The sequence below is a fragment of the Ixodes scapularis genome, unplaced genomic scaffold (genome assembly GCF_016920785.2).
Source record: "Ixodes scapularis isolate PalLabHiFi unplaced genomic scaffold, ASM1692078v2 PGA_scaffold6__148_contigs__length_123643588, whole genome shotgun sequence".
Taxonomy (NCBI): domain Eukaryota; kingdom Metazoa; phylum Arthropoda; class Arachnida; order Ixodida; family Ixodidae; genus Ixodes; species Ixodes scapularis.
In genome coordinates this window covers 7,612,554-7,637,545 of record NW_024609881.1, presented here as the reverse complement: position 1 = coordinate 7,637,545, position 24,992 = coordinate 7,612,554, and the positions used below count along the sequence as shown (strand labels likewise).

Sequence of the window (24,992 nt, the reverse complement as noted above, 5' to 3'; positions counted from 1 at the left end):
GGCGTATCCGAAAGCCGTTTACTGGTGTCTGTTCTGTACAGGGCTCATGGGGGGGGGGGGTGCTTAGGCCTCCTGGTGCGGGGGCGTTCCTCCGGTGGGGTGCAGGTGCCTGTGGATCATCTCCTCCTTGGAGATGAGGTGGCTAGTCTTGCTCAGCAGGGCCATGAGGCTGTTGAGGTTGCGCGACCAGTCGTTCAGCACCTCGTTGGGCTCCTGGTGGCGGCTGAAGCTGACCACCCCGTCCAGCCGGTCCACCTTGGCCCACACCCGCTTGGCCACCACCAGCTCCGACAGAAGCTCCTCCGTGCCCTGCAAATGCCATGGGTCCTCTAGTCTGCAGCTCCTCCGTTTCACCCTAATTTGGCGAAGAGCTAATGCCGGGGCCTCTTCGAGCAAAATGACGGGGGCAAAGCACCGCTCAAGACGGCAAGGGCGTAACCTGTTGAGGGTACCCTCTTTTGTGCGTTCCAATCGCTTTTTTTCCTACTTAGCCTGTCGTTAAAAAATTCAAACAAAAATGGCTCTTCTCTTTTCTGCCCGTGGCTCTAACAGTAGCGCGTGCAACTAGTGAGAGTACGCTCACCCCCCTTCCACCCAAAATTCATGAAAAAAAAAGTGGGGTGGACCATGTCTCTGCGGGCAAGTGCGAAAAGTTTAGAAAAAGCTAAAAACAAAATACCCACTTATTTGTATGTATTTAGCGCAGCTGCACAGGAGATACATTAAACTAAAAGCTCGAATTACAGTATTTACTCAAATGTAACGAGAGTTTTTTTTTTTTCAAAATTTCCCTCACCTAATTTGGGAGTTCGTGTTATAATCGAAACACCTCAAAATTTGCCTTGGCGGTGTCGCAGCACAGGCTCTTTAAAATGGCTACGACAAATCTCGCGATTTTTCAATATTGTGCTGGCAACATATACACGCAGGCAACAGCCAATCCAATCCTATTCTTGTGCGACTCGTTGCGCCCATGTTAGGGTTAGCACCTATGTGCCCAAGCACGACCTAGTCCCTGCGTTTTGCAGGCTGCTGCGTCGTGCTTCTGCGACTGGACTCGAGCAAATGGCAACGCGACAAGCTCAGTACGATGCCCGCTTTAAAAGAAGAGCAATTCTGATGGCTGAGGAAATCGGAAACTCTGCAGCGGCTTGACGGCTAGATGTGACAGAATCGACTATTTGTAGGAGGAGGCTCCAGCGTGAAGTGCTCTTCAAGTGTGAGCCCGGCCGAAAAGGCTTCCGGGGACCTCATTGTGGTCGTCACCAATGGCGAAAGCGACGAGTAAACTCATTTTATTTTTAGAAACTGCAGGTGTTGGCCACTATGTGCAACAATTAAAGGTACTTGTTTCACCTCACTTTACTCGCGTTACATTCGTGTTCTGTTTTTCTTTTTGGCGCTGTGAGAAGTCACGCCTCACATTACAATTGTGGTCGCGTAGTTTCACTGTTTTATACAAGAAATGCCCCCGAAAGGATGTTTATACTTTTGCGAAGTCCGTTGCTTGCATATGTGCGATAACGCCACCGATCGGCATACAGCGCAAACATTTGTTCTGTGAAAGCACGTTTCTAAAACTGATATGTTCCCTCCATTAGGCATCTTAGCCTTTGCTTATCTCCAAATTAAAAAATTAATGGAGTAAAAAAAGAAGAGAACAAAAGAAAGCAAAACCAACCAAGCACAACGAGCGAGCATGCAGTCAGGCGAAGCAGGCAAAATTTAACTCGGGTAGTAGAGCACTCTACTGGGAATGGAGAGGTCCCTGGTTCGATACCAGGACCAGCCAGATTCTTTCAGCCACGCAACAGTCAGCTAGCTGTGTTTTGAGATTTGTGTTTGTCCCTTGTCCCCGTTCTCCAGGGATTATCATGATTCTTGTCCAGCTCGCTTGCACCTCTGCATTAATTGCATCATTATCTTGAGGACAACTGCCTTACACTTTCAAAAAGTGGTGCCAAAAATAAGCCTTCGAGGTCTCAGCGAGCCAAGGACGCAAGTGGCGATTCAGTTGGGCCGATGCGAGACAGCAATGCCCAAAGGGACACCTCTCTCCTCTACCTCGGCTAGCAGAGATGCATTTGCAACTGCTCGTAACCACTTTCGACACTGGTGCCATCTACCCTGGAACACTTCTGGTGCACACATAACTTGAGCCAAGGTTTCTGCGGTACTTGCAAAATAAAATCCATTTACCATCTAGGAGGCCCTTATAAAATTGGCAGAATTATTTGGAGCCCACGGTGCATATACGCAGATGGGAAGCGTTCCGAGGCTACGGATAGACGGCCCAGTCCACCGTCCTAAAAGGAGCCCTGCAATCCTACTTAAGCGTCTACCTTTTTTGCGGTTTCCATGTCTCTTGGGGTTCGGGCAAGCCAGCGGGCACGGAGAGAGTAACTAAATATCAGTGCATCATATTTTAACCGGACGACGCAAAACTTTCCTCCACCTACAGGGTGATTCGCGGTGCCGAATGCGTGCAATATGTGACGTCTTTGGCCCTGGGCTTACTACTTGTCAGAGCCGCTAAAAGCTTCTTTTTCGTCTAAATACAAAATATAAGTGGTGCAAAACGTTTCAATCATTTATAAAATGTAGTTTTTGTTCAGTATTTTATATTAAAAAAATGAAAGCCGTTTACAACTCCCTGTAACACCGAATTGGATCGCAGCTCTTAAGGAGGAGGAGGGAAGGGTACTGAGGGTCACCTGTTCTCGGGGCGAGGGGGGGTCATGTGACCCCCCAGAAAAAATTTTCCGCTAGATTTAGCGGGGAATATTTTCCGCTAGATTTAGCGGGGAAGTTTTTCCGCTAGATTTAGCGGAGAAATTTTTCCGCTAGATTTATCGGGGAAATTTACCCATAATGCACCGCGCGGTTACGCCGACAGCGATGGCGACGCTGACGCCGCTCAAGCCGGAACCGGGCCCCTAAGAGCTGCGCTCTAAAACAAATCCAGTTTATAAAGTATGGAAACAAGAAATGACCTGTCGACATACCTGCCACCAAGCGGTGGAAAAGGTGGCGCGCATACTAGAAATGTGTAGTGGGATCAGGCGCCAATGAGTGGCCAGCGTATAAAGGTCCCGGATATACATGGCGGCACTGCAGTCGAGGATCCGACCGGTTCCAAAGGTCTCCAGTGACGAGCAGGTTTGACTTGCGGTTTGGCCATTTGGCAGTGTGAAGCGGCTCCCGTTCTGAACTGAACTTTACCCTGTGTTTGCTGTCGTTTGTGGCCAATGAAGTGTCATGCCGAGTCAATGTTTAATCGCGCAGCAAATGCAATGCGAGCTGCCCTGGCTGCCCGCTTCATACAGCCTATCCAGAACACGCTTCAATGGCGCCCTCTCGAGCCGTCGACATGGAGTGCAGCAGCCGTGAGCGCTCGCTGAGCTCACTACCCCTCCTCTAGTTCACGGCCACTCAAGCAACCAGGGACGTCATGAAGGAGATTATTTTTTGCTTGTTTTTGTCAGTTTAATTTGCCTGTAAGTTTTAAAGGGGCCCTGAAAAGGAAAAAAAAGTTTTTTAAAAACAGTCTGGTTGAGACACGCGTGTCAAAAAATAAATTTTATCCGAAAAAAAATTTTTTTAGAGCAATATTGACTGCGCCAGACGCAATTTAGTCGGTAGTCACCTCCTTTCCACCTTTCTCTCTCTCGGCACTTCGGGCGTGTGGAGGAGAGGTAGTCCCTGCATCTCGTAATGGATCGGCTTGGCTGCTTTCCCTGCTCGGCTCTCGTGCGGGGCGCACGAGAGCCACTCCTACTTCCTGGCCGTGTTCCAAAATTTACTCGATCTTTCCCCAGGGTAAGGGTTTTGTACCCTTGGCGTCCTAAAACCTACCCGCGTACAGCGTTTTTCAATCTGTGCTGTCACGTGATACGATCTGCCGGAGAAACTCTGATCCATTTGGAGATTTGGAACACAGCCCCTGGCCGGCTGTGTCTGCCGGTCGCACGACGTACCGCGTCGTATCGTGCTCGTACCGTGGTCACCATGGTGCCGTGGTCGTACCCACAGTACATAGTTGTCGCGGTGGGCCCCGACCTGAAGCGTCGGTTGCTTCAACGCTGCTAGCAGCTGGGCCTTCGCCTGTACAAGGACACGCCTTGCCAGCCGGAAGGGGTCCGCTCCGATCGCCGCAAAACAACCGCGAGGCACCCGCTTCGCCGCGTCGAAGCGGGTGCCTCGACGAGTTCGTCCGAGCCGCACGATCCTTCAAGCCGCCGCGAGGACACGCAGTGGTAACTGATTTTTTATTAAACGTTGAGTGCGGTGCCGCGTGCCTCACTAAACTCCCTTTAAGGGAACCGACATATAAACAAAAATTGGCACTGGCGCGCGCCAGGAAACAAACAAAAGATGGGGTAAACGGGACACACGAATCGCGCAAAGAAGAGCAGAAAAACAGAAACCTGTCACCCCGTGCCACTTACTAAGTACTTACGATGACTGACTAACACAAGCCCTCATCAGAACGCGAGACGCGAAGACGGCGACCATGACAGAAAACAAAATGGCGAAGCTTTTGTTTGTTGTTTTGTTGTAGTATCCGAACGGAAGTTACGATTTTGTAAAACGTTTGTAAACAATTGCGACATTCATTCGATGGATTGTTTCTTAAACCTAAAAATATGTAATTCAAAAGGCGATTTCAAGAGATCACAAAGATTTTATAACCAACATCTAAGCTGTCACTCATTCTATTGGCCAATGAGAAGCCGATTTGAATGACCATGGTTACCAATGAGAAGCCGAGCTGAATGACCTGGAATTTGCGCGCAAAATTTCAAATAAATCTCTCGTCGTCAATATTGCTCTAAAAGAATTTTTTTTTCGCGTAAAATTCATTTTTTGACACGCGTGTCCCAGCCAGACTGTTTTAAAAAAACTTTTTTTTTTCTTTTCAGGGGCCCTATAAAACAAAGCGAAATTCGAGAAAAGAAAAGTTTCATTAAGTTACTATGGTCAGTGCGCTCAGGTTCGGTGCAAATTAAAAAAACACTAAAAAGGTCCTTGCAGGGCCCCTTTAAGGGAGGGCACTACCCAGAAAAAACAATTTCTGCAAAAAAAGTTAATTTTGAATAAATGCCATATTTATATCCATCAAGCGGTTGGAGCACTTTGAATGCATTTTTCTCCGTTCCACTTTTCGGCATAAATTTCACTTTAGGAAAACTATAGTTATCCTATTACACACACAGTAGAGAATTATTCTTGGGTGGTTTCCTGGGACAGAAATTTGTGTGGGTCATGCCTGGCTGGTTAGTATTTCTACTTTAACATTCTTTCATGCTAAAAAAAGCTACATTTGTTAAAAAGTGCAGACATGAAAAAATCTTTAATTTTCTTATGGAGTTATACTTATGAAAAACAATGTTTCCCAAGCGAACACACTGACTTTCATATTGTGACATCCATAACAAGTTTCAGAATTGACATGGGACAATGACATTTGGCAAGGATGGTCTTGCCACTCGTATAAACTTCCACTGCTGCAAATTTGATTGAAATCAAGCAAGCGGTACAGAAGCTGACTTTTCTGAGTAGTGCAATGCAGTCCATCGCACTCAAACCCGAACGTGTGCGCCGGTTTTGTAGCCACAGATGGCGTGCTTCTCGAGCACAATGGGCGGCCGCGATGAAGAGAGGAAAGCTCACCTTCTCCGAGAGGTCCAGAAGCTGAGACATGCGCTGCAGAGTGATGCGTGTGTAGTACTGGGCCATCACACGGATGTTCTGCAAAGGAGTGTGTCGTCCCAGAATTGTTAACCAGCAAAGTAGCTTCTCCAACTGAAATGTTTTCCTACTTAAAAGCCAGCCAAATGTATGGCTTCGCTTAGGTTTCAGCGTGGTATGTACAAATGTCAACAGGTATGTTTTCTTAGGTACAAGAGGTTTAAAATTGGAGATTTATTTCGAGGGGCCATGAAATAAATTTTATAAATGAATTTAGATAGGGATTTCACTAATAGCATATCGATCAGCGGGCCAAAAGAAAGAAAGGTAGAAAGTCAAAAGCCTGCTTTTCAGTACAAAGGTTTGAAAACATAGCGGACAATTTCATACCTTCTTTCTTTCGAAAGCTCTCTGCCTCTTCACTGTGATACATCCGCCTCACTACATTCCGTTGAGCCCTAAGCTGACAGTGCAGTGGGAGCTACATGCTTGTTGGACCAATCAGCCGCCTCCCTTTCATCACCTGAACCCATTCTCTGCGCGTGGGTATGGGTGACCACGTGGCAAAAGATACAAGTGTGGTTGCCCCAACGAGCACATAGCTCCCACAGTCCCGGACGGAAGGGGGGGAAAGCAACTTTTGTCCCAGTTTTGAGCACAAGTACACAAACAATGGTCTGAGCAAGAGGGGAGTTCCTCTTTTCCCTCATGTTGGCTAAGAGGGAAAAGGTTGAAAAATTGTTTCACTTTAAGGGGAGAAGCTGGGATCAAACCTAAACTTTTTCATCTTTAGAGCTATCTGTATGCAATTTTCAGGGTACATACATAGAACATATGTAGGAGTAACTACCAAGTTTCATAACGTTGTGCCTATGGGTTCTTAAAGCAGTGATGTGATTGGCCTAAGCTATTTTGGAGCACCTTTTGGAGCAGTTAAAACTGTGTTTTGGAGCAACAAATGTGGCCTTTGGAGCAACCAAAATTGTGTTTTGGAGTAGCAAAAGTGGATTTTAGAGCAGCCAAGACAGTGTTTCGGAGCAACAAAAGCGGCTTTTGGAGCAGATCTTCTTAGCAAAATAAATATATTTGTGCTGTACAAAAGAAGGATACTTTGTGTTGTATTGTGTTCTGACGTCATGTGTTGTGACGGAACTCGCTGATTGTCTTTTTACTACTGAGACATCCCACAAGTGCTGTAGGCGTTGCCGAGCAATTGTGAAAAACCACTTGTCACCGTTTTACTGGTTCCTGACGTGCCAGATTTTCGTAAAAAGTAAGCAACATAAAACAACAAATTGCAAGCGTCCCGGCTGGTGCCTCTGTCGTGCAATCATGTTCACATGCACGTTAGGGCAACTTCGGCGGGCTTGCAGTTGCGCGTGCTTCGTCGCGCGAGCGGACACAACAGCTGTTCAATCGAAACCGAAACCATGTCAGTCCGCACCGTCGCCAATTGATTCCCGAAATTGCATGCAAAATGTAACTGTCGAGCATACGACGAAAAAACGTCCAGCGGCGCGTTATGGCCAGGCCGGCAAACAAAATACAAGCTAAAAAAAAGTTGAGTTAATCAATGCAAGACATGGCACGCCAGGGTCAAAAAGTTTTTTGAGCACCTTGTGCAACGACTGAACTCGACACAAACAAGTGCGCTGTGCGGGTTCAGCGTGTGAACATTGCCCTCCTTGTTTTAGCTCACTTTTCTTCATCAACTTTTTTTCATGGCAGATTTTTTACCTACCGGGGTCCCTCGCGAAAGAAAGCCCACCGAGGGAAACCTATAGGTAATCAATAATTCCACACAGCAGTCTTTGAGTTAAAGAGAGCTTCGTAGTAACGTATGATTTTAAACAAGAACAGGAATGTTGACGAGCATGCGGCGGTACTTTGTTTCATTTTAGAAATCACCATATCTACAGCGACGTGGGGACGGCACCACCCAACGTCGCGCGACTACGTTGACTATAATAGAAAGCAGGGACCAAATACAGTTATCCCACGGCCATTGCTTTGAGGAGCGAGTGCTTCAGCTCACAACATAACTCCTGCCGTGCAAATACGTGGTTTCGTTTCACAGCATGACGGCATGGCTGGTACCTGGCACGCTAGCGTCGGAGCATCCGCACACACCCGCGTCTATTGTTAAAAATATTTGAAAAAAAAAAGACACGAGACGAGACCCACGACACGACGAGAGCGCGAAACGCGAAACAGCGGGAAAACAATGCAAGACTGGACGGAGGTTGATGCAGGGTATTCTGTGCTGGGCGGCCGCCTGCGCCACTTAACAGATACATGCACAATTACGGTACTTAGTTTAGTTTCGGTTTTGAAAGGCGGCCGAAATTGGTTTTGTGGCGCAGGCTTGGTGCAGATTACCCGTATATTGGTAAAATGTAGCAGGATGTAGCAGGGTTAGCCACTTGGCGCAATTGGCGCAGCAATCACATCACTGTTAAAGGGATGCTGAACCGAAATCTGGATTTTCCGAAACACGCGAAAAAGCGTGCAACGGGATGCTACAAACACCAAAACATCACTCATACAGCGAGATCTCGAACGGATGACCGTATTTAAAAAAAAGAGGCACATTTTGGCAGAAATGTTCACGTCATGTTTCTCCGAGAAGGAGAGGGAAGGGCCTCGCGTCTTCTCCGCCTCGTGGCCATGAGGGAGCAAAGCGAAGAGAGGAGGAAATTAGGTATCTTCACGTCACGCGCCTCGTCGGCCTGGTTCAATCTCGACTTCTTTTTTTTCAAAAATACAGCTGTTCATTTGAGATATCGCCTTACTAGTAGTGTTGTAAGGATTGTAGCGTCCCGCCTACATCTCCAGCACTGTTTTTTCTGAAATCCGAATTTCGGTTCACCATCCCTTTAAGTTACACTTTTTTTCAGTATGGTTCACACGCTTCCTTTATCTCAGTCCTGGAGAAATAGCAAAACATAATGGGAATGCAAAATTTATTACGAGCATACTTGGATATGCACCCCAGGGCATGACAGAGCCATTCATTTATTTTCAGAAAACATCTTGGCACAACATTGAATTTTATGTTTTTGGTCATATCCTCATCCATCAAATTTACTTTCAGTATTATAAATCCGTAACACTATTTTCTAAAAAAAAAAAAGGGAGCTTGTCATGCTCCCACAAAGTTAATTAGGAACAGAATAAAATTAAGAACCGCACGCAAATTCCTTAAACAGTTTTCGAGATATCGCTGGGACAGGTGCCAACGCCAGCAGAGCAATCAATTTTGAGAAAATAGCAGTTAAAAGTCGAGCCCGCTTCACATGGCGTGATTCTGCTCTCGATTTTCATTCTCGTGCGGCAAAGAGCTTGGGGACGCAGCGCACATGCACATAAGTCACCGTCTACGGCGTTTATCAATTTGCTTTCTCTCGAGCGAGCAACGTCGTATCCGAAAATCGGGAAACTTGCAAGCGGGATTGCACCACGCGAGACGGCTACCCCGTGGAGTAGCTGCAAGTGTCTTTGCAACTTTCTTTTTGTTCCGCTTTTATCGTTGCTCGGTGCCGATGGCATTTATAGGATGATCACAGTCTCAAGCATAAGCATCAATGTCCCACATACCGATGATGCTTCCAATGGTTGCCGAGCAAGTAAGCTTACACGAACCACTTCCGTGTGTCAAATGCGTGTGCCGTCTCCTACTCCATTCCCCGCATCTCGTGCAGCCACGAAACACGTGGGTAAAGTACACAAAACTACTAAAACAAAGGGCTGCAAACGAACAGAAAATATGGCGAAAAAGAGAAGCGAAGTTGACAAAGTGCAGGAGCAGCAGACGGCGCGAGGCCCCGACGGCACAATAGCCGTGGCAATAAAAGAACAAACGTTGCGGCCAATAGTAGTCGCGTTTTCTGTTCAGCGGAATCTTTGGCCAATCACTGCTTCGGAATTGTGAGGTGGGGAAACGCAGATTGCACCAAAACTATGAGGTAGACACTATTTTCTAGGGTGGCAAAAAAGAAGAAAACAAAAACTGCTTCAAAACGAGATCAAGATGGCGGCTATCTGCTAAGTTGAAAGAGAGCAGGAATCGCACGAAGTTGGGCTAGATTTTGCATCTTCAGAGCGATTTGGAAGCCGCCGGGACCTCGTAAATATTTTTTCAAAGATATTTCCCCACTGGTAAGTGGGGAAAACCGAGAAGAAAGAATAAAACTCCGAACGTCCCCCCAAAAGAAAGATTTTGAGCCCGACGCTGAGCCACAGCGCCAAGGGGGATCAAGAGATTATAACGAAAGACCTTTCTTTCGCCAACCGACACCGCAGGAGGTGCAAGTAGTGCGAGCGGATAGCTTCAACTTTTGTTCTCGTAGCACGAGGGCCTGCACAGCCAAAGAGCAATCGAATGCACGGCGCTTGTGCTTGTGCTCAGCGCTGTGCAGGGATTCCGCACCCACCGATAGTATTTGAAAGGACACGAGTCTCGCTGCAGGTCTTCAAAGTGACGAGGGCATTGCCGAACGGAAGTGGCAGCCCACCGAGGCTCGGTGCATTTGTCCTGCCAACGAAATGCCCGAAACGTTCGGCTAGGGAAGCAAGATGGGCTCGGTCTGCTACCACTGAGGGCTGAGCGAGGGAACCAGCTCCGCCTAGATTTATTGGCCGCAATACGGCCCTCTTAAAAACAATGCAAAAAAGCAGCCCCGTTTTTTTTTTTTAGACAAAATATTGGCTCACGTTGGGTGGAGAACCCACTATACGAGCAGGTACCATACTCCCAAAAGAAAAAGAAAAGCTGTTGGAGCTTTTATTTCCCCGATTTGGAGCATTCTGCAGGTCCCAGCCGCTCACCGAGAGCCCCGACGGCCAAAAGGGGGGTGCGGTCAGACTCACGTGCTCCACGACGCGGCTCTTGAAGTCCTTCCAGTGGCGCTCGCCCATCTCGTCCCCCTGGGCAAAGACGGCGCCCTGGGCGGTGCGCAGCTCTGCCTCGTAGGCCTGGCAGAGGCTGCGCCAGTTGATGAGCTCCGGGGTGAGGAAGAGCTTGAGCAGCTCCTGGTACTGGGGCAGCTCGTCCAGCCGCTTGTCCGCCTTGGTGCGGTGCAGCAGGTCGTGCTGCTCATTGTCGTGGGGGGACAGCACCAGGAACAGCAGCAGCTTCTTCAGGGCCTGCACAGTCCGCACGTCTCTCCGTAACCTTTCTGCAATGCTACATCCATCCGTGATGTTGCATCTGGTCAGTGACGTGACATCTGTCCGACATTACCTCAGTCTGTGATGTTATCGCATTTGCACAAATGTAACGAAAGCTTTTTTCTTCTCGAAATTACGTACTCCAAAACATATTATGCGTTTTATTCGTGATCGAGCTCAACTAAACTAAATCGAGTGATCCACTTTCGATGCCTCGACTCCAACGCTACTAAAACAACTCAGTTGGGAAACTGCCATAGAGCTTGCTTCGAAAAGTCATGAGCCATTCCGCTGTGTAAAGGTGGATGACCAGCAAAGCTGTTTAGCACACGACAGAGCATTTTGAACAAAGGTACGAATACATTTATTGTCTCGATCGGTGGTGATCGTGACGAAAGGATAGGCACAAACATTCATTGTAGTCTTGATCGGTCGTCATTATTTGTTCTTTGCAGCTGAATTTGTTCATGGGTGATACGACACAAAGTTGTGACATCATTTTCACCGCTAAATTTAGCGGGGAAACTGAACTGGGGTTGAGGCCACGAGACGTCAATGTGCGAACGAGCCTTAACTGCATTCTTATTACAACACATTTAAAGGCGACCGTCGACAACCAGATATCGGCGCCCCAGAGCACAGATCCTCGCTTCGGCGGGAAGGGCTACCGGTGCGTCGTTGGAACCCCCGCAAGGGCGACGAACGCTTCCTGCAATGCCTGCCACCAAAACGGAGAGGCCATTGCGACACTGCTCCCCGAGCAGAGCACACACAGTAACTCTACGCCGGGGAAAGTGATTTGACACTGCCAGAGAGAGCGTCGCAATACTTGTAACAAGTATGTAGCGCCCCCCTCCAGTCCGCCCGTCTGCGGCCGCCAGGCTCGGCGGGCAACATTGTTCACCGCACCAATAAACACCGTTGAGCACACGCGCTCCGGGCAGTCACCGTCCACCCTCACAACCAGGCTGTGTGTCGTCTCTCCTCGGCGGGTGCTTCGGCCCCCTTCGTCCACGTTCGAAAAAGATCGTGACAATACTCTGCTCGGCAAACGGAGAGACGGAATTATTTGACACCAGCGGAGGAGAGCACCCACCTCCTGGCGCTGCTTGGGGTCCTCCTGCACACTGTCGGTGCGGTACAGGGCCGAGTAGTGGCGGCAGATGGCCAGGTACGACCCCTCGTGCTGGTCCAGCTCAATCATCAGGCGGTAGTAGCGCAGCTTCAGGTCCTGCAACACACGGGCTTTGCTTCAAACTTTGAAAGCCGTGCATCCTGTCCCCCCAAAATTTGTTTATGATGATGCCGCTCTCACGCCCCCTGTCGGCTAGAAGTTTTTTGCCACTCTCCCAAGCTGTCGAAACCTGCTTTTGTGCTTTTGCATTCTAAGTTTTCCGGTCTCTCTTGAAAGTTTCCACTTTATATTCCTTACACACGCCGCAATACCCTTTTTGCGTTATCTTCCACCGTGAGAACTGGGGCTGGTAGCCTAAATGCCTGCCATTCGAGCAATTCTGCTCAGCATTGGCGGGAGACGAAGGAAAAAATTGTATAAGCTGGATCACACTGACAAAGACTGGAAAGCGCAGAATGTGAGCCTTCCAGGGAAAAAGAGAAGGACGTTCATACTGATTTCTGACACACGTCGTCAGGTGGCGCTACATGATTGGAAAGGCCGCGCGAATGGGCTTTTTCTTGCGTGGTTCGTACCACCGACCCTGGATAGCTCAGTCAGCAAGCCCTTGGCTCACAATCTCAAGGTGATGTTTACAAACAGACGATGGCTAATTTATCTATCCAATTATATGGACAAAATAGAAATTTGGTAACACGATGCCCACCTGCTGTTCAGGGTCGTCGAAGAACTTGGGGGCGATCTTCTTGCTTATGATCTGGGTGCGGACGTAGTCCTTCTTGGCCAGGCACAGCCGCATCTGCTCCAGGATCAGCTCCACCTTCTCACGCTTGTCCATCGACCCAAACGTCTCCACCTGCACCCACGTCCGCCCATCACTACCCACGGGGAGCAACTCCGTCCCAGTGACCCTGGAACACTTTGTGCCATGGACTAGAAATCTACTAGATCAAAAGAAACCTTGGGTCTGGTGGCACTGTTGTGTTCTCTCCTCGGTTACAAGTGGTTTAGTTCAGTGGTTCTCAAACATCAATGTTTCGCGGACCCCTTGTGGATCGGCAGAGATGATAAAGGACCCTGTTTGTGTTAAGGGGAGGGGAAAGGTATAGGTTAAATATAATAATGATTTAAGAAATGGATATAACTAAGGGCTAGTGTGAAGCAGACCTCTCTTATTGACATACACAAAAGAAAAACTAGCCCGAAAACTGAAACATTTCATCTCGATCTGAAAAAAGACAACTTTTACAGCCAAGCTTGACTGATGAGACAGGGCTTCGCGGACCCCTAGAATGCTTTCGCAGACCCCCACTTGAGAACCAGTGGTTTAGTCTATCATGCAGCTTTACTTCATGTAGAGCTGCGCCAAGTTTCTACTTTTGCTAATTCACCCGAGCACTGACAGGTATGCTGCCAGCTACAAGCGCTGCACGTGCTGGAATCAGCAGCAGCCTAAAACGTACAGCACTTGGCAGGTGCACTCATCGATGCCTTTCCTTATTGACTGGGATCATTTATACTGATAAGGCAAGCATATGCAGCTTATATAGTCAAACGCCTTTAGAACCAACTACGGCTGTTTAACAAAACAAAAATAAAGTCCCGGAGAACCTCCTGTGTTCAATGTACGACCAATTCCCGAGCAACAAATATTTCTCTTTAGAGAAGCAATTTCGCAGCCCCACGAAGCAAAAATTACCGATATTGTGAATTTTCTTGGTAAAAACTAATTGATTTCCCGTAAATTGTTGCACTCGAGCAACACGCGTAAAAAAGAAAAATACCGCGGCAGCATTTTCTCGGTTTTGGGTTTAAATTTTTAATTAGTGAGCGACCTTGTAGCTATCTAGAACAGAGTCACGTGACTATGTGACTGTGTTACTACGTGGAAAGCCTGTATGCAGCAACATAGTCACGCAGAGCCAGCTTGACACAAGGCTCCGCGGTAACAAATTATTTAGACCCAAAACCGAGAACACGCAATGCTGCGGTGGCGGAAGTGGCGCGACGGAGCTGCGCCTTCGCCTCTGCGCGCATATTCTTGTTTTGCTCACACCGTTGGGAATGTGCCACTACGCTCCGAGATTAATTTTTTTTTTTTTTCTACGCTCCATTTTGGGCGATGCATGCACATGCTTGTTTTCTTATTTTGCACGTGCATCGGCGAATTGAAAAGGGCACTCGCAAGCGAGTATATATGAAAGAAGTATTTTCGTTGGCAGTTATACGCTGTCCCGGCATTCGTTTGAACGACGCACCGGCCTTCATTAAGATCCAAGATTCCGAATCTCACTTGATCCGGGTCCCAATTTGTTCCAACTTGAGCGATAATATGCAGTCGAGCAAACAATCTGATTCTGGCTGTGATGCCAAAATCTAAGCGAAATCAGTAGAGCCGCACAGTAAGAAACGCGCCCCCCTTTTTTTGCCGTACAGATGTGAAAAAGAGCTTGGCGACGACCAACATGCATTTCTATGTGCTCTCTGTGCGCGTCCCAACGAGGGAAAAGAAGAAAAAAAAATTAATTGAAACTGAACGCCGCGGCGGAGACACACGCTAGAACCACGGATACCTGAAAAAGCTACAACGACGAGGACCCACCGACCAAGCGACCACCGAAGACGCTAGGCTTAGCAAAACACTTCGACGATGCGGGGCAAGACCATCTGCACACGACCGGCTGGCTTGATGAATGGAATACGCCCACACGACCTTTGTGGACTCTCCTCGTATGAATAGTTTGATCCCTGACCTCTAATTTGGGGTAAGAAGGTCAGTCTTTCCCCTCGTCGTCCCTAGCTTGTTTCCAGATGCAGCGGTGACCAACGTTTCGTCGAAAAAGGAGACACTCCTATAAATTCCATCTTCTTTTTTTGTGTGTGTTATAAAGCTCAAATAAACGCCATATGAATTGCCTTCGCAACATGGGTACGTACACTTTGTTTAGGTGTCCATTTTATTTCGACATGATACGCCAACACATATCGAGTAAGAGCAGTTTTTGGGAGCGACTCAATGCCGGTCCAATCTTTCTCTGCCGAGCGTCTCGTCGCGATTGTCTAGAGGCCCAGCGGTTCATAAAATCGGTTGCAAAAGACCGTTCCCGAAGCGGCTACCAAAAACGCTGGCACTCTTACTCCAAACGTATCTTCCTGGACATTGGCTCTCTCCCGCATCCCCGAAAAGCGCCGCAGGGATTTGTTTACATGCGCGCCGCTGTGCAGAGCCGTACGGGCCGTCTCCTTTTAGCAACGATGGTAGTTGTGTTGACTTCTTAGCGATCGAGTTCGTTATCAGTTGCGGTCGACGAAGGCAGCTATCTCGTAATCAGGAAAGGTGGGCATGCGGGCCCGTTTCAACAGACATTTCGTAGCGTGAATATTACATCGCATGTACACAATCTCCAAACCACCCCAAAGAAGCGTTGCCGGAAAGACCACCCTATACTAAAACGAATGGTTGGAACGGTAGCTAACTCTGTTGTTGCTTTCTTCACCAAAGCGCCTCAGTGCTACGTTCGGGCCTAAGTAATGCCTATGAGTGACCGTACTTCCCGTTGTGGCGCTGCTCTTACGGGCATGTTTGCGTCACGACATTCCAACGAAGCTTCACAGACATCCACGAAATGGTTTTTGGATATCGTTTTATTCAGTTTAAAATTCATTTTCTCGCGTTATCCTGCGGAGTATTGGTATTGGTGAAGTCCTATTTTAACCCTCTTTATGTTCAAGCAAAGAGATGGGCTCTAGAATTTGCTTTCCGTACCCCTTTAAAGGCTCTGTTATACTCCGACGTAACGCGTGCGAGAGCGTCACAGCGACGTCACGTCGGCGAAAACCCGACGCTCTATACACAAACTCATCTCTGTTACGTCACGGCACGGTGGTGGCGCGTCAGTCGCACTTCCAGCCTGGGGCTGTGGGCAGAAGTCCACATGCCAGACGTGTATTCCTGCGTTGTTTTGAAAGGAACCAGACAAAAACCTGCCTTCTCGTCAAAACGCCGCGACTGGGGCCGTACCAAAAGTGTCGAGAAAAGGTTGAGGGTTAGTTTTCACGTGCTCGGTTTGTCCGGGAATCTAGATATGTGCCGTGACAAGGGGAAAACAGACGCCGTCGAACTACGATTGTTGGGGCGGGAAGCACTTTGGGTTAAATTCACGGATACTTGTGGTCATCAGATTTATTTGCTTTGTTCCAACATGAACGCCAGAAAACTGTCGAGTTGTGCGGACCACCTACGGACTACGTTCAGTGCGTCTTCAAGTTCAAACGGCCGCCTGATCGTTCAAACTGTCGTCTGCTCTTTCAAACGTTTCTGCTTGTCGTCTTCTCTTTCAGGGGACACCGGCCCGTAGACCAAATGTTGCTCCGGTACTTGCGATAAGAAGTAAGTGCAGGCCTCAAAAGACTTAAGTTTTAAGGTTGGTAAGCAGGCTGGACGTAAACAGTAGGCACAAGGAGATGTTGATTATAGTTACCAGTGGCCATCACCGACTTGTAATGCCTAATTCACTTGGTTCAATTCTGCTTGCGATTTTCAGTATCGACGTCGACCATCTCAGCTACGGTTCACGCTTTTGCAGCCTGAGCGGCTTCGCGACTTAAAATTGAGACCGAAATCTCATCATGCAAATCAGGCTTTAGCGTACATATTGCGGTGTCCACGCGGAATGAATCGCCACGTGTCCTATTATTTACAAGAACTTTCGCGGTGTAACGAGCCTCGGTAATTTCGCTGACGCCGCTCAAGGCAGTCAGACATTGCTAGGAAGACTTGGGACCAACAATTCGAACGCGAAAAAGGGCAGGGGGACTCACACCGACGCCGACAACATCGCATTTCAATGGTTTGTTTATGGGTGACGGCGAGCTTCTTGCCCACACCCCTGACGCGCATGCGCGGCGGCGGTGGCGACCGCAAAGGGCGCTCCGGTTTGTTTGTGAACATGAGTTGGTGTATACTCCAGTGTCGTGGCGTAACCGATGCGACCGGCGCCATTTGACGCAGCCTGAGCGCCTAGACACCAAAATGGAGCATGCCGTATTCCACGCCGGCCGCGCCAGCGACGCCAGACCAGGATGCATCACGCGCTAGGTCCCGGCTGCCCTCATGCGGAAGCGCGGCGAATACGAGCAATAGCAGACGACAGGAGCGCCACTCCGTGTGGCGTCATGTTTGAAGAATCGGACTCGCTTGTCGAGAAGCTGATCAAGGGAATTCGTCCCCATCCGTGTGTCTACGACACGAGGAAGCTTGAGTACTGTAGACCGTGCGCTTGTCAAAGATTTACTGTAAGTACATTGACCGCCTACGCTTGCGGCGCAGGCGGTGCATTAACAGTGCAAGCGCCAGTTTTCGTCGTGCAAGGTACGACCACGCCATCGCTCGAACTTGGCGCTCAAGCGCGAGAATTTTCGTCTGCTATTCTAAACAAAAAGGAACCGGAAGTGGCCCACTCTCGCAGGAAACATGCCCTCGTAGTCAGATTCTGCGTATGCGCCGCGCCGGCGGCCCACCGCCACGCGTCGCGGGAGCCGCCAGGGCCGCCGAAGTATAAAAAGGCCGAATTTTTGACGCGTGCGGCGTGATTGACGTGACATAGCAAACTTCGACCAGCGTTCGCTTGCGCGCACGTTACGTCAGAGTATAACAGAGCCTTTAAGTATGTTGCGTAGAGGAACAGCAGGAAATTAGTATGCAGTGAGGAGCATTTAGTGCCTCGGCTATAGATGACAAACTTTGACAGTGGCTGTACGACCTTTAACCTGGTCTTTAAATTGTGTCACATAGTGGGGAGTACATAAACGCGAGGCAACACAAGTTTCATTTCGGAAGAAAAGTGGTAATTGAATTTTATGATGCTTGGATTCTGCAGTGCGAGCTTTCGCCCCACGTGGTCCGAGCTGGGATGCGCCTTTAAGCCGAGACTAGAAGCTCTGCCTTTAGCGCGAGCTTGCTGGCCTCTGCAGTGCTTCGGTTGTGTGTGCCTGCGCATTCACCCTTGTGTTAGCAAGCGCAAAAAGCTCGCGCCAAACATGTAGTTTCTAGTCTCAGGTAAATGGAGTATAGCAAACTCGGCCACCGTTGCCCCTTTTTATAAGTCAGCCGTCAACTACAAAACCTTGTTTCTGATGTTGCTCATACTTCATTTGGTGCTATACTGTTTCCTAAAACACCTCGCATGTTGCACAGATACGTCAAAATACGACAGCAGAAATATATGCTTCACAAGAACCATTTTTCGCGTTTGACTACTACGAAGAAGTTTCCTGTATTAGATCCGGTTATAAAGCAGTAAAAGCACGTTTGACGATGAATGTGATCATCGTACGCATCAGGCAGTGTCAGCACATTTTTGGACGACAGCAGCATGATGCACGTTTTCTGCCTTTTGGGCGCTTATTGTAGGGGAGACCGAGAGGGTAAGCCGTGGGGTTACCTGCAGCTCCTGCATGATGGTGGCGGCCTCTGCCACATTCCCCTCTGCCTCCTTCATCTGGGCCAGCTTGTGGGTCAGCCGGGCCCGCTCCACCTCCACATAGATCTGCACACGGAAGGACAACCCTCCTCACAAGTGCAACCAAGCAGCCTGGCTCGCGTCACCATCACCACCGTCTCGCAATGCTTGTCCTCGTCCAGCTTTGGCATCTCTTGGGCATGCACTAACGTCCTGCCTCGCCTCCTAGGTGGCCGACCGACGTGGCAAGACGGTATCCGTCTGGGTTTTGTCTCCACCCAATCGGTCAAGGATTGGGGCGTTTTTACCCAGAATAAAGGGAAACCTGCCCAGGTTCCGGTTCCACCGGCTTCCACCCCACGTCTAACACTAAATTTCACAAAAGTTCCACTTTCGTGCATGTGCACCAAAATGGAAAAACATTGGGTATATTGCTTTGCATTAATAAACTCTAACTAAGCCATTTAAAGCCTTTAGTATTGTATAAACAACAATAATTTTATAAAATTTAAATGAAATAAAATTACCCCTCCAAAATCTTTTCTTCTCCGTCTTCCTCAGTAGTACTTAGTGGTTAGTAGCTGGTCTCCCTCACAAAATGCTGTGTGAGTGTTACGCAATTTCTCCGCTAAATTTTGTGGCGAAATTCAAAATGACCTTATACGCGGAATCGGCCTTCCCCACTAAATTTAGTGAAATACTCCCAAACTCCAAAAAGCTCGCAACAGCGAGCACACCTCCAACCATTGGCAGATTCTGTGGTCCCCGACTTTGTCCGCAGGATTACTTTTCTTTTAGTGTGCTGCCATTTACCCAACCACTAAGAAAACAATTTGTCCGGTATAGAGGGTGCTATTAGTTTTTTGCATAACCAAAGCTTATGGGGTTTCTGCAACTGTTTTGGCGGGTAATTGAAATCGCGGCACATTCTATTTGTCAAGTCCGATAAGCCTGTGTGTTTATTGCATTCTAGAATAAAAACCCTGGATCATTTTCCCAAAACATGCAGAAGGTCTTCGTAATTGCTCCGGTGAATGAAGATTTGAGTTAGTACCAGATGTGGGCACTGCACAAAGAGCCCAACTGCCACTCGGGTAGTTTGGACTGAATTCAAGTAAAAGAGTATGGCTACAGTCATTCGGGAAGCTGACATTTTGCGGATCAAAGGTTCACGGCGCAGCAGGTTGTCCCTCAAACGCAAATGAGTCTGCGTGAGCCACTTGTGCTGAGAGCACTACTTTTTACGAGATGTTTCGCACCTTTTTACTGTTTGTAGTAGGCCCGAGTCAAGGGGTGTACTGAGGGTTTATTCCAATACAGCAGGTCAGAGGGACATGACCAGCTGCCAAGATTCCAACTCGCCGAAGAACGGGATGCACGAGCTCCCGTGTCCAAGCTCGTGCTCTGCTGACAAAGAAGACAATGATCTTTTGCAGTCACCACATTTCCTTCCCTCGAAGGCTTGTAACGGTCCAGCTTGAGGCGGCTGCGGGTTGGGTATCTCCTACTGGAGTCTGGCTGCAATGGAGACCCCGAAGTAACTTGTGTGTCGGTGGCCTCCTGCTGGGTGTAAACCTGAGAAGGCCCTGACACATCCATTGGGAATATTGAAGTGTCGGGATCGTCATATGTCAACCTTGGTTTCAGGTGATCGGCATGGACCCGATGGGTTTTGTGATCTTCATCTGAAACTTCGTAGATGACGTTGCCAATTATTTTTGTGACAACGCCCTTTATCCAGTGTTGTTTGTGGAGAGGATGTTTTACCCACACTTTCTGATTGATTGAGAAGGTAGCGGTTCCCTTGTCTTTCTTTGCCGTTTTGGCTTGGGTCCGTACCTTGGAAGGCTTCAATAAGTCGAGAACAGTCTGGTAGGGCCTGCTCGTGAGCAGTTGACACGGGGGTACTCCCGTTGAGGTGTGGGGGGTGATCCGGTACTTGAGCAAGAAGTTTCGAATGGCTGCCTTCCTCTCTTTTCCAGAGGAACATCGAAGAGCAGTCTTCAATGTCTTTACAAAACCCTCTGCTTGTCCGTTGGACTTGGGGTGATATGGTGGGGTAAAGAGATGAGTAATTCCGCCGCTATCCACGAATTCTTTAAATTCCGAGCTGATGAACTGTCGCCCATTATCGGTGACAAGTTGTTGTGGCAGGCCTTGACGAGAGAAAATCTCCTGCAAAGCGTCGATGGTATCTGCTGCTGTTATGGATTTCATCGGCATAACCTCAGGCCATTTGCTGAACGCATCTATGACAATGAGATAGCTTTGCTGATCTAGCTGTGCAAAGTCAGCATGAAGTCTCTGCCACGGCAGCTCCGGAGCTTCCCAGCGGTGAAGAGGAACGTGTGGTTTGTTGTCGCAAACACTGCTGCAGACCTCACATTGCTGCGTCGTGTGCTCAATGTCTCTGTCGATGTGTCGCCAACACACGTACGACCGTGCCAACATCTTCATTTTTGTTTGACCCACGTGTCCTTCATGAAGAAGTTCCATTACTTGGGGCTGGAATTTGCGTGGAGCTACGGTTCGCGAATTCCATAGGATGCAACCGTTAAGGATGGTTAATTCCGATCTCTGTCTATGGAATGGCGTGAGGTCGGAGTCCGTCACCTTTTCTGGCCAGCCCTGACTGATGTACCATTGTACTTGGAAGAGGACAGAATCTGACGCAGTTTCCGTGGCGATGTCCTTTGCCTTCACTGGTAACTTAGACAAACTCTGGGTGTGAAGCGCAAAGACATGTTCTGTATCACAGGAGATGGTGAAAACTCCGCTTGCCATTTCCTTGTCAAAGTCCTCGTCGGGACCTTGTGCGAAACGCGAAAATCCATCAGCAATTTCGAAATTTGCTGTTGGCACGTACTCAATTGTGTAGCTGTAGTTCATTAGTATAAGGGCCCAACACATGAGAACCAGCGAAAGTGTAGTGACAGGTTACACGCCAGCCTTCTTATGCTATGGTCAAGAGCTCCGCACTCCGTGGGACTCAACATCTGCCCAGGACACAGAGGCCTCGTCCTCTGCACCCCACGCCTTTGCAGCAGAACTGGACCAGCGCCTACAGGATGCCCTGGCCTTTGCGAGAGCGCACCAAAACAAAGCCCAGGAAATTCAGCAACGACAATACAACTCGACCCGACAACCAGGCCACTTTGATGTGGGTGATTTGGTCCTAAAAGACTTGCATACTCTGAGCAATGATAGCAAGGGAATTGCCGCAAAGCTTGCTCCTAAGCGATCTGGACCCTTCAATGTTACAGCTCGAGTCGGCCAGAATGTCTACAAGCTGAAAAACACATCCACAGGAAGAGCATGCGGTTTGGCTAATGCAGACCAACTTGCCCACTTCCACAAGCCTTGGGTCCCCTTCACAGAATAACGAGGGGGGTGTTGTGAGGGGTGCGGGCTGTGCGTGCGACGGCTATGCACAGAACATAGGCGCTCGCGCGCCACACACTACCTGAAGCAAGCACCGTCCAGGGACGGTGCTTGCTTCAGGTCACACTTGGAAAACGCTCCGAAAAGCTAGAAGCATTGGTGACTGACAAGCAATGGTGACTGACATGCGGCAACACCAACCACTCTCCGAATGGTTGGTTTTGCCGCATCGAAAACACTTGACAGGCGCAGAAGTGGACGGCTTCACTTTTTCAACGAGCAGCGCAGCGTGGTCTCCCCGGTCTAGGTGCCGGGACTCTGCTTCGGCGGTGAGGGTTGACTCGGCCAAACGAAGTGCGGCGTCCAGAGTGAGGTCCTTCTCGAGCACCAGACGTGCCCGGACGCGCGTCACGGAGACCCACGATGAATGCCGTCAAAAGGGACGAACTTCTGGCGTCTGCTTCAGATTCATAGTCGCAGTTAATGAGGATTGATCTAAGCCGCGTTATGAAATCTTTGATTGTCTCATTTTCTTCCTGGCGAGCCGAAAACAACTTCGCCCGTTCGAATTCCTTGAATTTCTTAGGTGCGAAATGTTCTTCGAGCTTTTTGAGCAACTCTTCATACAATGTCTCCAGAAAGCTCTGTGGCTGAATTAGGGAGTAGAGAAGCTTGAATGTCTCGGGACCAATTGAAGCGATCAAGAAGTTTATCTTGTCCGCCTCGGCAGTGATCTTAGCGACGACGAGACAAGCTTGAAACCTTATCTGATAAAGCTTCCAGTTCTCCTTTTCGGCGTCGAATGTCCCGGGACCGTGGAAGCGGTGGGTCTGGTTCTCCACCATGCTCGCTGCTGCTCTGCCGTGCTCCCGTTGAGTCCGGTGTGGTCTTCGCCTTCGTCGCCAGTATAGTAGGCCCGAGTCAAGGGGTGTACTGAGGGTTTATTCCAATACAGCAGGTCAGAGGGACATGACCAGCTGCCAAGATTCCAACTCGCCGAAGAACGGAATGCACGAGCTCCCGTGTCCGAGCTCGTGCTCTGCTGACAAAGAAGACAATGATCTTTTGCAGTCACCACACTGTTTAATGACTACCGCAATATCAACAAATAATAGTTGGATGTTCAACGAGACACTATTTTATAAAGCTGAATAAACTTTTTGTTTTGTTTTTTTACCTTTTTTTTTTTTTGTTGTTGTTTAGTGCTCGATCGGTTGTTCTCCTCGACTACGTTTTCAGTCGTTCTTATTCGTATCACGGCGTAATCTACCATCTCCTTGTCGAGGAGTCTTGGCTTGGGAATTGATGTCACCCTTCTTTGGTTACATGTGTCCTGGTTGGATATGCGTGATGTCAGGGTTGTCATTCGTGTCTTCTCTTGGGTGGTTCCCATTTGAACCTTCTGGTTTGTACCTTACCGTTTCAACAAGACTCGAAAAACCCTTCTCCTATCGACTTTCCTCGTTTCGCTCATTCCCAAAACAACTTTTTGACGACTTGAAGCATCATCATCTTGTCCATGGCAGGTCACTACCAATTAAACTAGTTCAAGCTTACTTCTAGCCTCCTTGGCGAACTCATTTTACCCTTTCTCGAAGCAACTTTCTATCTTTGACCATTTTTATCTTGCGCCCGTTGACGGAACACTTTCAAAAACACTCATCCGCAGTGTACTTTTTGCTGTCCCCCGTAGACACATGTCCGAGCACCTCCCAAGTTGGGGAATGTGTTCGGTGCTGCAAGAGTCCCCAATCCTGACATTTTTCTCACAAACTCTGAACAAGCATTGACTGCAGGCATGCCACTGTTTTTTCTACAGCAATTAATTCCCTGTGGGTGCCATTTTCACTTCACCAAGCGAGTGCTGGCTGCAGTCCAAAGAGACGGTCTACAAACAGCGTACATCCAGGAAAGTACACTCTCGTTGGAAAAATAGTGGCACTGTCACTCGTCCCAGTTCCTGACGTTGGGCTTGCGTGGCTCTTCTTACACCAGGAAGGCACCTCCCTCGGTGTTTCAGGCATCACCACTGAGCAGGATTATTTTGATGGCACATGGTATATTTCCGCGGAACAGTGCACAAACTAACAGGAAGATCAATGGAATGTCAAAGAGGGCCCACTGACACATTCACAGTTTCATTGACTTAATCAAGAGGGATGAGGCCTTGACATGGACCTCTTTGCAGCAACTTGCCAATGGTGGTGCAGTGCAAGCCACAAGTGGAGCAGCAAACATCGCAAACTGTCTGAACTGGACATCCGACCATGCAATTTCTGAGTTTGAATTCCTAAATAGGGCCAAGGCATTTTGTGCTTTTTGATTTATTTTATTTTATATTTGCCAAAAAAAAAAATAAAGTCACAAATCCAACTTTATTTTTTCTGTTTGATTCACCACACAAAGGCTCTCATTGCTCATAAAATCATTCAAACGACGAAGACGCGATTCAGGGACCATATTCAAGAAGTTTGAAAGAAAAAATGCATGCTTTCAAAATATTAAAGTACGAAAATAATTTTTCCATTATTTGAAAATTGAGATGTCCAGACAACGCTTAGAACGTGGAAGGCCAACAGCTTGAGATGCGGGTTCACTCAACCCAAGTTGAAATGCAATGGGTATTATGGGAATGGGTTAAAACGCAAAATGTGTTTCAAGATTGGACTGCATCGGTATTGGGTCAAATGGGGAGCATTTCGAGAACCGGTTGTAATGTCTCTGGTTTCAATGGGAATGGGTTGTTTCGAGCTACATCCGTTTTTGGTCTGTTTGGGTCGTCCATTTAATCTTGTGTTTTGTGAAATAAACCTCAGCTGTGTTTCAAGATTTGCGGTGCCTTCTCTTCTCCAGGGTTAAACATTCTTTTAACTAAGACTGGGAACAAGAAGTGGATGATACACTCACCAACATTCTTGCTTCTCTTAATCTAAGAGTTCACTGTTGCAGACTGCTCTGTAGAACATTTGAAAACAATGTGGATCTGTTTCTTGACAGACACAGAACACAGTTCAATAACTTTAAAACTAATACCACTTAGAAAATAGCGGTACAAATTTTACGGAGCACTTTGAAATCTGCTCTGTGTCTGTCATAAAACAGATTCACATTGCTTTTCTCTAAAAAAAATTGAAAAACCACAAAAATCTTTTTTC

At 48.2% G+C, this 24,992-nt stretch overlaps 1 protein-coding gene across 1 annotated transcript in view; it reads right to left on the bottom strand.

The window, feature by feature from the left end:
* LOC8026740 (26S proteasome non-ATPase regulatory subunit 12) overlaps positions 1-24,992 on the bottom strand; it is a 33,241-nt gene continuing 8,249 nt past the window's right edge. The window contains exons 5-10 of the mRNA XM_029966681.3: positions 18,439-18,543; positions 12,702-12,851; positions 11,957-12,091; positions 10,561-10,836; positions 5,674-5,751; positions 1-309 (exon numbers count right to left, since the gene is read on the bottom strand). Of these exons, the coding sequence (XP_029822541.1) occupies positions 64-309; positions 5,674-5,751; positions 10,561-10,836; positions 11,957-12,091; positions 12,702-12,851; positions 18,439-18,543 (990 nt within the window). The 3' untranslated portion in view covers positions 1-63. The remainder of the gene's footprint in view (positions 310-5,673; positions 5,752-10,560; positions 10,837-11,956; positions 12,092-12,701; positions 12,852-18,438; positions 18,544-24,992) is intronic.